General features: G+C 41.6%; 1 protein-coding gene across 8 annotated transcripts in view; it reads right to left on the bottom strand.

Annotated features, from left to right (window-relative positions):
• LOC133638801 (anthrax toxin receptor 2-like) overlaps positions 1 to 17,967 on the bottom strand; it is a 53,730-nt gene that overhangs the window by 21,169 nt on the left and 14,594 nt on the right. For all 8 annotated transcript variants that reach the window (XM_062031761.1, XM_062031764.1, XM_062031765.1 and 5 more), the window contains 5 exons: positions 16,449 to 16,529; positions 16,326 to 16,386; positions 15,070 to 15,165; positions 3,887 to 3,956; positions 2,001 to 2,079 (listed from right to left, as the gene is read on the bottom strand). In XM_062031761.1, the coding sequence (XP_061887745.1) occupies positions 2,001 to 2,079; positions 3,887 to 3,956; positions 15,070 to 15,165; positions 16,326 to 16,386; positions 16,449 to 16,529 (387 nt within the window). The remainder of the gene's footprint in view (positions 1 to 2,000; positions 2,080 to 3,886; positions 3,957 to 15,069; positions 15,166 to 16,325; positions 16,387 to 16,448; positions 16,530 to 17,967) is intronic.

Raw genomic sequence — 17,967 nt, forward strand, 5'->3', positions numbered from 1 at the left:
TGTCCTGTATCAAATGTCCTGTATAACATGTCCTGTATAAAATGTCCTGTATAAAATGTCCTGTATAAAATGTCCTGTATAAAATGTCCTGTATCAAATGTCCTGTATCAAATGTCCTGTATCAAATGTCCTGTATAAAATGTCCTGTATAACATGTCCTGTATAAAATGTCCTGTATCAAATGTCCTGTATAACATGTCCTGTATAACATGTCCTGTATAAAATGTCCTGTATCAAATGTCCTGTATAACATGTCCTGTATAACATGTCCTGTATAACATGTCCTGTATAACATGTCCTGTATAAAATGTCCTGTATCAAATGTCCTGTATAACATGTCCTGTATAAAATGTCCTGTATAAAATGTCCTGTATCAAATGTCCTGTATCAAATGTCCTGTATAAAATGTCCTGTATAAAATGTCCTGTATAAAATGTCCTGTATAAAATGAGCCTTGATGCCGGAATTTAGACACTTCAAAAAGTGTTTTTAGGAAGCTCATCATGGGAACACTGTTGTCACATTTTTAACAGTATGTAGGACCACATAAGACTTGATACTCACACAGGTAGTGGCTGGCATAAAGAGGGTGTAGGACCACATAAGACTTGATACTCACACAGGTAGTGGCTGGCATAAAGAGGGTGTAGGACCACATAAGACTTGATACTCACACAGGTAGTGGCATAAAGAGGGTGTAGGACCACATAAGACTTGATACTCACACAGGTCGTGGCATAAAGAGGGTGTAGGACCACATAAGACTTGATACTCACACAGGTCGTGGCATAAAGAGGGTGTAGGACCACATAAGACTTGATACTCACACAGGTCGTGGCATAAAGAGGGTGTAGGACCACATAAGACTTGATACTCACACAGGTCGTGGCATAAAGAGGGTGTAGGACCACATAAGACTTGATACTCACACAGGTCGTGGCATAAAGAGGGTGTAGGACCACATAAGACTTGATACTCACACAGGTCGTGGCATAAAGAGGGTGTAGGACCACATAAGACTTGATACTCACACAGGTCGTGGCATAAAGAGGGTGTAGGACCACATAAGACTTGATACTCACACAGGTCGTGGCATAAAGAGGGTGTAGGACCACATAAGACTTGATACTCACACAGGTCGTGGCATAAAGAGGGTGTAGGACCACAGAAGACTTGATACTCACACAGGTAGTGGCATAAAGAGGGTGTAGGACCACATAAGACTTGATACTCACACAGGTAGTGGCATAAAGAGGGTGTAGGACCACATAAGACTTGATACTCACACAGGTAGTGGCATAAAGAGGGTGTAGGACCACATAAGACTTGATACTCACACAGGTAGTGGCATAAAGAGGGTGTAGGACCACATAAGACTTGATACTCACACAGGTCGTGGCATAAAGAGGGTGTAGGACCACATAAGACTTGATACTCACACAGGTCGTGGCATAAAGAGGGTGTAGGACCACATAAGACTTGATACTCACACAGGTCGTGGCATAAAGAGGGTGTAGGACCACATAAGACTTGATACTCACACAGGTCGTGGCATAAAGAGGGTGTAGGACCACATAAGACTTGATACTCACACAGGTCGTGGCATAAAGAGGGTGTAGGACCACATAAGACTTGATACTCACACAGGTCGTGGCATAAAGAGGGTGTAGGACCACATAAGACTTGATACTCACACAGGTCGTGGCATAAAGAGGGTGTAGGACCACAGAAGACTTGATACTCACACAGGTAGTGGCATAAAGAGGGTGTAGGACCACATAAGACTTGATACTCACACAGGTAGTGGCATAAAGAGGGTGTAGGACCACATAAGACTTGATACTCACACAGGTAGTGGCATAAAGAGGGTGTAGGACCACATAAGACTTGATACTCACACAGGTAGTGGCATAAAGAGGGTGTAGGACCACATAAGACTTGATACTCACACAGGTCGTGGCATAAAGAGGGTGTAGGACCACATAAGACTTGATACTCACACAGGTCGTGGCATAGATGGTCATGGGAGCCGAAATATAGGATTGGCCATCGTTGAAGCTCACCAGCACCTCCACTGACCTGCAAACATTGTTTGAGTGTAAGTTGGTGCACACACAAGTCTTACAGGCCAAGTATTGCAGTGGCCAGTTAGATCCAGCAGGTGGCGATGCACCTACAGGTCTGGACTGGCACAGTGTGGTGTCCCAGTGTTAGGTCACTGGGACATGTTTAGGGTTGTTTTTTTTCTTTTGAACCAAACCCCATTCCGGTCTTTCAAGCCAAGTCTTTAAATTGTGATTTTAAAACCCGTATTTCTTTCATTCTTTATCATCAGCCAACAATGAAAGCTCCTCAACATCTGCATCTTGGTGACCTCACCAGCCTGCAGCATGTTTAGTGCCAGCAACATTGAGCCATTGGGAACAGGAAGTCACGTCCATTGATAACTTGCTCTCACAGTTCCTTTTTTTGCAATGATTGTTGAAGTGAAAGCATTTGAGACACTTTCAGGTCTAAAAAAGACGACACAATATTAAAATGTCCCTGGGTGTTCCTCAAATGAATGCTTCTTTTCAGCTGCTACATTTGAAGTTTGTGTCATAAATACAGATGAGGTGATGTCATGAATACCTTGGTTGTGCCAAGAAACGCTTAAGAAATGCATTTTTCTTTTTCTTCATGACTCATTATTGGCTTAGTTTGAAAGACAACTTGGAATTATATTGCAGTTTAAATTCCATTGTTGTTTTTGTATCCATACCAAACATGTAAGCAGTATCTACAGTACACCACAACATGTAAGCAGTATCTACAGTACACCACAACATGTAAGCAGTATCTACAGTACACCACAACATGTAAGCAGTATCTACAGTACACCACAACATGTAAGCAGTATCTACAATACAACACAACATGTAAGCAGTATCTACAGTACACCACAACATGTAAGCAGTATCTACAGTACACCACAACATGTAAGCAGTATCTACAGTACACTGCAACATGTAAGCAGTATCTACAGTACACCACAACATGTAAGCAGTATCTACAGTACACCACAACATGTAAGCAGTATCTACAGTACACCACAACATGTAAGCAGTATCTACAGTACACCACAACATGTAAGCAGTATCTACAGTACACCACAACATGTAAGCAGTATCTACAGTACACCACAACATGTAAGCAGTATCTACAGTACACCACAACATGTAAGCAGTATCTACAATACAACACAACATGTAAGCAGTATCTACAATACACCACAACATGTAAGCAGTATCTACAATACACCACAACATGTAAGCAGTATCTACAGTACACCACAACATGTAAGCAGTATCTACAGTACACCACAACATGTAAGCAGTATCTACAGTACACCACAACATGTAAGCAGTATCTACAATACAACACAACATGTAAGCAGTATCTACAATACACCACAACATGTAAGCAGTATCTACAGTACACCACAACATGTAAGCAGTATCTACAATACACCACAACATGTAAGCAGTATCTACAGTACACCACAACATGTAAGCAGTATCTACAGTACACCACAACATGTAAGCAGTATCTACAATACACCACAACATGTAAGCAGTATCTACAGTACACCACAACATGTAAGCAGTATCTACAATACAACACAACATGTAAGCAGTATCTACAGTACACCACAACATGTAAGCAGTATCTACAGTACACCACAACATGTAAGCAGTATCTACAGTACACCACAACATGTAAGCAGTATCTACAATACAACACAACATGTAAGCAGTATCTACAGTACACCGCAACATGTAAGCAGTATCTACAGTACACCACAACATGTAAGCAGTATCTACAGTACACCAATAATGTGCCTTACTGTCCGATGTCATGCAGCACAGGTGCTGGACACAGCAGGTAACCATCCACGGCTACTGTTGCCTTCTGGCCTGTCAACAAACAAACAAAAGTCAGATTTAGGGATGTAACAATAAACCATATTACAAAGTACAAAAGCAGTGAGATTGTTTAAATGTTAAATAAAAAAGAATACAACAAATCCTTTTCAACTTCTATTCAATTGAATAGACTGCAAAGACAAGATATTTCATGTTCACACTAGTAGACTTTGTTATTTTTTGCAAATATTAGCTCATTTGGAATTTGATGCCGGCAACATGTTTCAAAAAAGCTGGCACAAGTGGCAAAAAAGACTTCTACCCAATTCACGACTTGTTTTACAGGAGGCACTGACTGAAGTCTGTTGGTGCAACCGGCTAAACATTCACGTAAAATCAAAGGTACCATATTTTGATACCTTTGTATCAAACTGCAGACTTGGCACCGGCTCAAACACTTGGCCGGGAAACATACAGTCAAGCACTCGGACCGCCTCTAGGTAATATTACAATTTTACATATCAACAAAGCAAGAAGAAGGGGCTCTGAAGTACAGTAAGGCTTCAATTTTAAAAATGTATTAGCTCAATTATATTTTACATTGAATTTGCCGTAGACATGCTACCGGTTAGCATGAGTGATTTTACATAGCAATTTTAACACTTCCAAATTACAATCAATGTGTAATATACATCAAACTTACAGTAAAAACAATTTGTAGAACTCAAATAAAGAAAAGACACATTCCACTGAATGTAGCAGTAGTGGAAAAAACAAGTTGCCTCTACATTGAAGCTAGTATCATATTTATCTGATTTATGACACCAGAAGACTTCCAAAGTTTGTGAATAATTAGATATGATCAAAATGGTATCAATCTCACGGAAATCCTCCAGCCATTTTTAGAGTTCATGAGCAAGCCAGGCTGGTGATCTCCATCAACAACAATGTTTCATTAAGAAGACTTTGTGAGAGACAACAACAACTACTTTGGGGGAAATTAACATACAGAACCTTGTGTTTTTGAGCCCGAACACAAAGAGGACGAGCAAGAAGTTTTAGAAGCCGAGTGCCTAATGGCCGCCGCTTTATTATGACACTATAGCATCAGCAGCATTGCTAGGTGCTAAACATACAAACTAACCATTTTAAAGCAAAATAAAACAAACTCTTACTGTAATATTTCCACTCTCCGACGGGACACTCACATAATACCGTTTAGATGAAGATTCATTCGCAATCCTCACAAAGAGTTAAAAAAAAGTTGCAGCAACTAGCGTCTTTTTGTGTCTTTGTGGCCATCTCGGGGATGTGAAAGTGGACCAGCCTGTCAGACCATGGCCACTTTGATCTGCTGCCAGCTGACACATGCATGAATTATAATCCACAATATACTTTTAAGAAGTTGCAGACAAAGTACAAGCAGCTCAGTGTGTCAACAATAAACAATAAACTTGAACTTTACTAAGGTTAAGTACCAATGATTGTCACACGCACACACACACACACACGCACACACACACTAGGTGTGGTGAAATGTGTCCTCTGCATTTGACCCATCCCCTTGTTCACCCCCTGGGAGCTAACGGGAGCAGTGAGCAGTAGCGGTGCCCGCGCCCGGGAATCATTTTTGGTGATTTAACCCCCAATTCCAAGCCTTGATGCTGAGTGGCAGCATAGTAAGCTAGCATTTGCTCACTGCTATCAGTGCACCACTCAAATAGTCTGTCTGCGTTAGCGCTTATAATAACAATATCACTCATATTTGGTGACTTTTCAGGTCATGACATGTAAATGGAATATTGTTGGCGGTTTCTGGATGTTTTTAGAGGCTATAATGAGAGGACCCTCCATCTGTTGAATCAATTGTCAGATATTTATTTACTATTTAGAATGAATAAAAAAGCCAAGTATATGTGATCTTGTCTTGTATAAGAATTGTGAATGATAAACAGCACATCTCTTTACAATTTTGGCCTATTTCCAGTGTGACTGACCTAATAATATGTTCAGTTACCCTAGTGATGTCCATCTACGGAAATAGCTGGAGATATTCGGAGCGGAATATTCACATACTTTGCGGATTGTAAATACATTTGGACATGGTTTGATAGAATGAAACACAATTAAGCTTATATACTTATTTTTTCCACTTGACTGGTACTTTAATGGCAAAGACTACTTCTATGTTAATGAACCGCAGCTTCCAAGTTCAAGCAGCACTTGTGCAGCCTAACTATCTAGACAAGAACGTAGACTCTCAGTTGTATCCAAGTTTCATTTCAGGAGCATTGGCCCTAGAAAATGCTGAAACAAGAAGAGAAATATGATCCAGTCATGCGGCGTCTTTGTCAATCTAATCTCTCCATTTTCTATATAATGTCTCCCTTGTCCTCGGACTAAAGCAGCTACTGTTCATGACTGCAGCACAAACATCTGCAGCAAACAGCACTTCCTGCACGCTAGCTCCTAGTTCTATTACAAGTTGGAAGTAAAGTTTCCACTGAGCAGTGCAGTACACTCAACACTTCCAAGAGTAAATAGTGAATACCTTTCAGTAACAATAACAAACAGCTTACTCAAAATCTTATTCCGTCTACCAGCCAATCAGTAAAAGAAGGGTAATGACGGCTATTAAAAAAAGCTTGTCAAGGTTAAGGCAGGACGTAATTAAATGGTAAATGTGTTGTACTTGTATAGCGCTTTTCGACCTTTTTTTAAGGAACTCAAAGCGCTTTGGCACTATTTCCACATTCACACACTGATGGCGGGAGCTGCCATGCAAGGCGCTAACCAGGACCCATCAGGAGCAAGGGTGAAGTGTCTTGCTCAAGGACACAACGGACGTGACTAGGATGGTAGAAGGTGGGGATTGAACCAGGAACCCTCAGATTGCTGGCACGGCCACTCTCCCAACTTCGCCACGCCGTCCCCATTTATTGCTATGTGTTAGCGCAGTGATAATTACATTGATTTTTTAAAATTAAAATAAAATAAAAAAAGCAAAGACTACACACAATAGGACAATATGTACATTAAAATGGAAGTGAAAGGTTTCATTATTGCACTGATAATAAAAACAGTGGCGGGAATTGCGGTGGAAAATGGATTGATGGATAAATGCAAAAAGTTACAAATAAATAATATTATATAAATTGCAAGAAAATTATAATATATACTATATAATATATTTTTATTTAATTAATTTTAAATATAATGATTATAATGAAAAAAACCTTTATACACTATTTTTATATATATATATATATATATATATATATATATATATATATATATATATATATATATATATATATATATATATATATATATATATATATATATATATATATATATGTATGTGTGGGAAAAATCACAAGACTATTTCATCTCTACAGGCCTGTTTCATGAGGGGTTTCCCTCAATCATCAGGAGAAAATCTCCTGATGATTGTCCCAAGTTTGAGGCATGGTATTCAAAAAGACTCGGGTCTGTAATTGCTGCCAAAGGTGCATCAACCAAGTATTGTACAAAGGCTGTGAACACTTATCTACATGTCATTTTTTGTTTTGTTTTTAAGTTTAAATAAATCAAATAAAATACAATCATTTTCCAATAGTCATCGTGGAGTATTGTCTGTAGAATTCTACAATCATGAATGTATTCCATTTTGGAAGAAGATTGTAACATCCCACAATGTAGACAAAGTGTATTCACAGTGTAGGACTACACTAAACTGGCACATTCACCTTCATGGCAAAGACTACTTTCTGACTACAGTACCCAATCTAAAATGGATGACTCAGAAGTGTAAGAAAAGAAGGTGTAACAACTGGACCACACAGTTATTATTATCACATCCCTGTTATTTTTTTATTTTTTTTAATAAACAAATTTATCGCCACATGAACAAACAAAAATACCAAAAGTTTGTACTGTTGAGTTTTGATAAGAATTCCCAGCATGGATACCTAATGGGTTGAAATACAAAACCTAAAAGCAGCCAAGTTGTGTAATTTGTAAATAAAAACAGAATACAATGATTTGCAAATCCATGGTAACGTTGTTTGGATGTTGCTCCAAAAACTGTATGTACCTTTCAGCATTAATGCTGCCTTCACAGATGTGTAACATACCCATGTCTTGACCACTAATACACCCCCATACCATCACACATGCTGCCTTTTACACTTTCACCCTAGAACATGTCTTGACCACTAATACACCCCCATACCATCACACATGCTGCCTTTTACACTTTCACCCTAGAACATGTCTTGACCACTAATACACCCCCATACCATCACACATGCTGCCTCTTACACTTTCACCCTAGAACATGTCTTGACCACTAATACACCCCCATACCATCACACATGCTGCCTTCTACACTTTCACCCTAGAACATGTCTTGACCACTAATACACCCCCATACCATCACACATGCTGCCTTCTACACTTTCACCCTAGAACATGTCTTGGCCACTAATACACCCCCATACCATCACACATGCTGCCTTCTACACTTTCACCCTAGAACATGTCTTGACCACTAATACACCCCCATACCATCACACATGCTGCCTTTTACACTTTCACCCTAGAACATGTCTTGACCACTAATACACCCCCATACCATCACACATGCTGCCTACTACACTTTCACCCTAGAACATGTCTTGACCACTAATACACCCCCATACCATCACACATGCTGCCTTTTACACTTTCACCCTAGAACATGTCTTGACCACTAATACACCCCCATACCATCACACATGCTGCCTTTTACACTTTCACCCTAGAACATGTCTTGACCACTAATACACCCCCATACCATCACACATGCTGCCTCTTACACTTTCACCCTAGAACATGTCTTGACCACTAATACACCCCCATACCATCACACATGCTGCCTTTTACACTTTCACCCTAGAACATGTCTTGACCACTAATACACCCCCATACCATCACACATGCTGCCTTTTACACTTTCACCCTAGAACATGTCTTGACCACTAATACACCCCCATACCATCACACATGCTGCCTTTTACACTTTCACCCTAGAACATGTCTTGACCACTAATACACCCCCATACCATCACACATGCTGCCTTTTACACTTTCACCCTAGAACATGTCTTGACCACTAATACACCCCCATACCATCACCCATGCTGCCTTTTACACTTTCACCCTAGAACATGTCTTGACCACTAATACACCCCCATACCATCACACATGCTGCCTTCTACACTTTCACCCTAGAACATGTCTTGACCACTAATACACCCCCATACCATCACACATGCTGCCTTTTACACTTTCACCCTAGAACATGTCTTGACCACTAATACACCCCCATACCATCACACATGCTGCCTACTACACTTTCACCCTAGAACATGTCTTGACCACTAATACACCCCCATACCATCACACATGCTGCCTTCTACACTTTCACCCTAGAACATGTCTTGACCACTAATACACCCCCATACCATCACACATGCTGCCTTTTACACTTTCACCCTAGAACATGTCTTGACCACTAATACACCCCCATACCATCACACATGCTGCCTCTTACACTTTCACCCTAGAACATGTCTTGACCACTAATACACCCCCATACCATCACACATGCTGCCTTTTACACTTTCACCCTAGAACATGTCTTGGCCACTAATACACCCCCATACCATCACACATGCTGCCTTTTACACTTTCACCCTAGAACATGTCTTGACCACTAATACACCCCCATACCATCACACATGCTGCCTCTTACACTTTCACCCTAGAACATGTCTTGACCACTAATACACCCCCATACCATCACACATGCTGCCTTTTACACTTTCACCCTAGAACATGTCTTGACCACTAATACACCCCCATACCATCACACATGCTGCCTTTTACACTTTCACCCTAGAACATGTCTTGACCACTAATACACCCCCATACCATCACACATGCTGCCTTTTACACTTTCACCCTAGAACATGTCTTGACCACTAATACACCCCCATACCATCACACATGCTGCCTTTTACACTTTCACCCTAGAACATGTCTTGACCACTAATACACCCCCATACCATCACCCATGCTGCCTTTTACACTTTCACCCTAGAACATGTCTTGACCACTAATACACCCCCATACCATCACACATGCTGCCTTCTACACTTTCACCCTAGAACATGTCTTGACCACTAATACACCCCCATACCATCACACATGCTGCCTTTTACACTTTCACCCTAGAACATGTCTTGACCACTAATACACCCCCATACCATCACACATGCTGCCTTTTACACTTTCACCCTAGAACATGTCTTGACCACTAATACACCCCCATACCATCACACATGCTGCCTTTTACACTTTCACCCTAGAACATGTCTTGACCACTAATACACCCCCATACCATCACACATGCTGCCTTCTACACTTTCACCCTAGAACATGTCTTGACCACTAATACACCCCCATACCATCACACATGCTGCCTTTTACACTTTCACCCTAGAACATGTCTTGACCACTAATACACCCCCATACCATCACACATGCTGCCTTCTACACTTTCACCCTAGAACATGTCTTGGCCACTAATACACCCCCATACCATCACACATGCTGCCTTTTACACTTTCACCCTAGAACATGTCTTGACCACTAATACACCCCCATACCATCACACATGCTGCCTTTTACACTTTCACCCTACAACATGTCTTGACCACTAATACACCCCCATACCATCACACATGCTGCCTTTTACACTTTCACCCTAGAACATGTCTTGACCACTAATACACCCCCATACCATCACACATGCTGCCTTTTACACTTTCACCCTAGAACATGTCTTGACCACTAATACACCCCCATACCATCACACATGCTGCCTACTACACTTTCACCCTAGAACATGTCTTGACCACTAATACACCCCCATACCATCACACATGCTGCCTACTACACTTTCACCCTAGAACATGTCTTGACCACTAATACACCCCCATACCATCACACATGCTGCCTTTTACACTTTCACCCTAGAACATGTCTTGACCACTAATACACCCCCATACCATCACACATGCTGCCTACTACACTTTCACCCTAGAACATGTCTTGACCACTAATACACCCCCATACCATCACACATGCTGCCTTTTACACTTTCACCCTAGAACATGTCTTGACCACTAATACACCCCCATACCATCACACATGCTGCCTTCTACACTTTCACCCTAGAACATGTCTTGACCACTAATACACCCCCATACCATCACACATGCTGCCTTTTACACTTTCACCCTAGAACATGTCTTGACCACTAATACACCCCCATACCATCACACATGCTGCCTACTACACTTTCACCCTAGAACATGTCTTGACCACTAATACACCCCCATACCATCACACATGCTGCCTTTTACACTTTCACCCTAGAACATGTCTTGACCACTAATACACCCCCATACCATCACACATGCTGCCTACTACACTTTCACCCTAGAACATGTCTTGACCACTAATACACCCCCATACCATCACACATGCTGCCTACTACACTTTCACCCTAGAACATGTCTTGACCACTAATACACCCCCATACCATCACACATGCTGCCTACTACACTTTCACCCTAGAACATGTCTTGACCACTAATACACCCCCATACCATCACACATGCTGCCTTTTACACTTTCACCCTAGAACATGTCTTGACCACTAATACACCCCCATACCATCACACATGCTGCCTTTTACACTTTCACCCTAAAACATGTCTTGACCACTAATACACCCCCATACCATCACACATGCTGCCTACTACACTTTCACCCTAGAACATGTCTTGACCACTAATACACCCCCATACCATCACACATGCTGCCTACTACACTTTCACCCTAGAACATGTCTTGACCACTAATACACCCCCATACCATCACACATGCTGCCTTTTACACTTTCACCCTAAAACATGTCTTGACCACTAATACACCCCCATACCATCACACATGCTGCCTACTACACTTTCACCCTAAAACATCTCTTGACCACTAATACACCCCCATACCATCACACATGCTGCCTACTACACTTTCACCCTAGAACATGTCTTGACCACTAATACAACCCCATACCATCACACATGCTGCCTTTTACACTTTCACCCTAGAACATGTCTTGACCACTAATACACCCCCATACCATCACACATGCTGCCCACTACACTTTCACCCTAAAACATCTCTTGACCACTAATACACCCCCATACCATCACACATGCTGCCTACTACACTTTCACCCTAGAACATGTCTTGACCACTAATACACCCCCATACCATCACACATGCTGCCTTCTACACTTTCACCCTAGAACATGTCTTGGCCACTAATACACCCCCATACCATCACACATGCTGCCTTTTACACTTTCACCCTAGAACATGTCTTGACCACTAATACACCCCCATACCATCACACATGCTGCCTTCTATACTTTCACCCTAGAACATGTCTTGGCCACTAATACACCCCCATACCATCACACATGCTGCCTTTTACACTTTCACCCTAGAACATGTCTTGACCACTAATACACCCCCATACCATCACACATGCTGCCTTCTACACTTTCACCCTAGAACATGTCTTGACCACTAATACACCACCATACCATCACACATGCTGCCTTTTACACTTTCACCCTAGAACATGTCTTGACCACTAATACACCCCCATACCATCACACATGCTGCCTTCTACACTTTCACCCTAGAACATGTCTTGGCCACTAATACACCCCCATACCATCACACATGCTGCCTTCTACACTTTCACCCTAGAACATGTCTTGACCACTAATACACCACCATACCATCACACATGCTGCCTTTTACACTTTCACCCTAGAACATGTCTTGACCACTAATACACCCCCATACCATCACCCATGCTGCCTCTTACACTTTCACCCTAGAACATGTCTTGACCACTAATACACCACCATACCATCACACATGCTGCCTTTTACACTTTCACCCTAGAACATGTCTTGACCACTAATACACCCCCATACCATCACCCATGCTGCCTCTTACACTTTCACCCTAGAACATGTCTTGACCACTAATACACCCCCATACCATCACACATGCTGCCTTTTACACTTTGCACCTAGAACGGGGGTCGGCAACCCGTGGCTCTAGAGCCGCATGCGGCTCTTTAGCGCCGCCCTAGTGGCTCTCTGGAGATTTTTCAAAAATGTATGAAAAATGGAAAAAGATGAGGAAAAAAAAATCTATTTTTTTGTTTTAGTATGGTTTCTGTAGGAGGACAAACATGACACAAACCTCCCTAATTGTTATAAATCACACTGTTTATATTAAACATGCTTCACCGATTCGAGTATTTGGCGAGCGCCGTTTTGTCCTACTAATTTTGGCGGTCCTTGAACTCACCGTATAGTTTGTTTACATGTATTACTTTCTCCGACTTTCTAGGACGTGTTTTATGCCACTTCTTTTTCTGTCTCATTTTGTCCACCACACTTTTAACGTCGTGCATGAATGCACAAAGGTGAGTTTTGTTGATGTTATTGACTTGTGTGGAGTGCTAATCAGACATATTTGGTCACTGCATGACTGCAAGCTAATCGATGCTAACATGCTATTTAGGCTAGCTATATGTACATATTGCATCATCATGCCTCATTCGTAGCTATATTTGAGGTCATTTAGTTTACTTTAAGTCCTCTTAATTAAATGCATATCTCATGACACACTGTCTGTATGTAATATAGCTTTTAATTTTTTGCGGCTCCAGACAGATTTGTTTTTGAATTTTTGGTCCAATATGGCTCTTTCAACATTTTGGGTTGCCGACCCCTGACCTAGAACAATCCAGATGGTTCTTTTCCTCTTTGGTCCGGAGGACACGACGTCCACAGTTTCCAAAAACAATTTGAAATGTGGAATCTTCAGACCACAGAACACTTTTCCACTTTGCATCAGTCCATCTTAGATGAGCTCAGGCCCAGCAAAGTGTTTCTGGGTGTTGTTGATAAATGACTTTGGCTTTGCATAGTAGAGTTTTAACTTGCACTTACAGATGTAGCGACCAACTGTAGTTACTGACAGTGGTTTTCTGAAGTGTTCCTGAGCCCATGTGGTGATATCCTTTACACACTGATGTCGCTTTTTAATGCAGTAGCGCCTGAGGGATCGAAGGTGTGTAATATCATGGCTTACCTGCAGTGATTTCTCCACATTCTCTGAACCTTTTCAATTCATCAATCAATTATATTTTATATAGCGCTTTTCTCTAGTGACTCAAAGCGCTTTACATAGTGAAACCCAACATCCAAGTTACATTTAAACCAGTGTGGGTGGCACTGAGAGCAGGTGGGTAAAGTGTCTTGCCCAAGGACACAACGGCAGTGACTAGGATGGCTGAAGTGGGGATCGAACCTGCAACCCTCAAGTTGCTGGCACGGCCGCTCTACCAACCGAGCTATACCGCCCCAATTTTGATGATATTACAGAGCATAGATGGTGAAATCCCTAAATTCCTTGCAATAGCTGCTTGAGAAATGTTGTTCTTCAACAATTTGCTCATGCATTTGTTGACAAAGTGGTGACCCTTGACCTGTGACCCTCGCCCCGTCCTTGTTTGTGAATGACTGAGCATTTCATGGAATCTACTTTTATAGCCAATCATGGCACCCACCTGTTCCCAATTAGCCTGTTCACCTGTGGGATGTTCCAAATAAGTCTTTGATGAGCATTCCTCAACTTTATCACTCTTTTTTGCCACTTGTGCCAGCTTTTTTGAAACATGTTGCAGGCATCAAATTCCAAATGAGCTAATATTTGCAAAAATAACAAAGTTTCTCAGTGTGAACATGAAATATCTTGTCTTTGCAGTCTATTCAATTGAATATAAGTTGAAAAGGATTTGTTGTATTCTCTTTTTATTTACCATTTACACAACTTCACTGCTTTTGGGTTTGTATGAAAGGCACCCATGGTGATTGGAAATAGTGGCCAGGTACTTGGACTTGGATGGATAGCACCAATGGTTGTACACACGGACTTGTGAAGGTCAAGTCTTACTCACTGTATGTGTTGTGACTGACTGTGAGAAAGCAGAGAACGTTGTCAGTCCTCTTTGATCCGCTGAAGCCGCTGCCTCTCACAACCACATTGAAGGACTCTGCAGACCAAGTGGGGATGTCAGTGCAACATTCACACACATCATGTGCAACTCACCATTGACACACATCATGTGCAACTCACCATTGACACACATCATGTGCAACTCACCATTGACACACATCATGTGCAACTCACCATTGACACACATGATGTGCAACTCACCATTGACACACATCATGTGCAACTCACCATTGACACACATCATGTGCAACTCACCATTGACACACATCATGTGCAACTCACCATTGACACACATCATGTGCAACTCACCATTGACACACATCATGTGCAACTCACCATTGACACACATCATGTGCAACTCACCATTGACAAACATCATGTGCAACTCACCATTGACACACATCATGTGCAACTCACCATTGACACACATAATGTGCAACTCACCATTGACACACATCATGTGCAACTCACCATTGACACACATGATGTGGAACTCACCATTGACACAAATATTGACACACATGATGTGGACCTCACCATTGACACACATGATGTGCAACTCACCATTGACACAGACATTGACACACATGATGTGCAACTCACCATTGACACAAACATTGACACACATGATGTGGACCTCACCATTGACACACATGATGTGCAACTCACCATTGACACAAACATTGACACACATGATGTGGAACTCACCATTGACAGAAAGATTGACACACATGATGTGGACCTCACCATTGACACACATGATGTGGAACTCACCATTGACAGAAAGATTGACACACATGATGTGGACCTCACCATTGACACACATGATGTGGAACTCACCATTGACACAAACATTGACACACATGATGTGGAACTCACCATTGACAGAAAGATTGACACACATGATGTGGACCTCACCATTGACACACATGATGTGGAACTCACCATTGACACAAATATTGACACACATGATGTGGACCTCACCATTGACACACATGATGTGGACCTCACCATTGACACACATGATGTGCAACTCACCATTGACACACATGATGTGCAACTCACCATTGACACAAACATTGACACACATGATGTGGAACTCACCATTGACACACATGATGTGCAACTCACCACTGACACAAACATTGACACACATGATGTGGAACTCACCATTGACACACATGATGTGCAACTCACCATTGACACAAACACTTGACGGCTCTATGGTGAATATTTGCGAGCAGGACTGCTTGAGGATCTGTGTGCGGTGCAAAGAGGGTGACCAATAGTCTCACATGAATGTTGGAGATGATTGCTCACAGAGCTGACGACATCTTTGAGGGCGTGGAAGCCCGACAGCACGGGGAAGACTTGCTCTGCGCCGTCTGCTATTTCAGCAAGCTGCGACACAAATAACCACAATTGTTAAACCTGGGCTTGTTTCAGTTTCAGCGGCTGCTTTCTTATCTCTCCAGTAGCGTTTCAGGAGGGAAATATGGCTTTCATCTTCTACTTTAATGACAGCAGGGCAGGAAGTTTGTTTAGCATTATTTCATTACAGCGCTCTAATGACTTCCTCCTTAGGCCACAAAGTGCTGAGCAGCACTCGGCCTTGCTGCTTCATAAGACTATGTAGGAGAAAATAGAGGTGGACAGATTCATAAGACTATGTAGGAGACAATAGGGATGGACACATTCATAAGACTATGTAGGAGACAATAGAGATGGACAGATTCATAAGACTATGTAGGAGACAATAGGGATGGACACATTCATAAGACTATGTAGGAGACAATAGAGATGGACAGATTCATAAGACTATGTAGGAGACAATAGGGATGGACAGATTCATAAGACTATGTAGGAGACAATAGAGATGGACAGATTCATAAGACTATGTAGGAGACTATAGGGATGGACACATTCATAAGACTATGTAGGAGACTATAGGGATGGACACATTCATAAGACTATGTAGGAGACAATAGAGATGGACAGATTCATAAGACTATGTAGGAGACAATAGAGATGGACAGATTCATAAGACTATGTAGGAGACTATAGGGATGGACACATTCATAAGACTATGTAGGAGACAATAGAGATGGACAGATTCATAAGACTATGTAGGAGACAATAGAGATGGACAGATTCATAAGACTATGTAGGAGACTATAGGGATGGACACATTCATAAGACTATGTAGGAGACAATAGAGATGGACAGATTCATAAGACTATGTAGGAGACAATAGAGATGGACAGATTCATAAGACTATGTAGGAGACAATAGAGATGGACAGATTCATAAGACTATGTAGGAGACAATAGGGATGGACCGATTCATAAGACTATGTAGGAGACAATAGAGATGGACAGATTCATAAGACTATGTAGGAGACAATAGAGATGGACAGATTCATAAGACTATGTAGGAGACAATAGAGATGGACACATTCATAAGACTATGTAGGAGACAATAGAGATGGACAGATTCATAAGACTATGTAGGAGACAATAGAGATGGACACATTCATAAGACTATGTAGGAGACAATAGAGATGGACACATTCATAAGACTATGTAGGAGACAATAGGGATGGACAGATTCATAAGACTATGTAGGAGACAATAGAGATGGACAGATTCATAAGACTATGTAGGAGACTATAGGATGGACACATTCATAAGACTATGTAGGAGACTATAGGGATGGACACATTCATAAGACTATGTAGGAGACAATAGAGATGGACAGATTCATAAGACTATGTAGGAGACAATAGAGATGGACAGATTCATAAGACTATGTAGGAGACTATAGGGATGGACACATTCAT

The sequence above is a fragment of the Entelurus aequoreus genome, linkage group LG21 (assembly GCF_033978785.1).
Source record: "Entelurus aequoreus isolate RoL-2023_Sb linkage group LG21, RoL_Eaeq_v1.1, whole genome shotgun sequence".
Classification (NCBI taxonomy): domain Eukaryota; kingdom Metazoa; phylum Chordata; class Actinopteri; order Syngnathiformes; family Syngnathidae; genus Entelurus; species Entelurus aequoreus.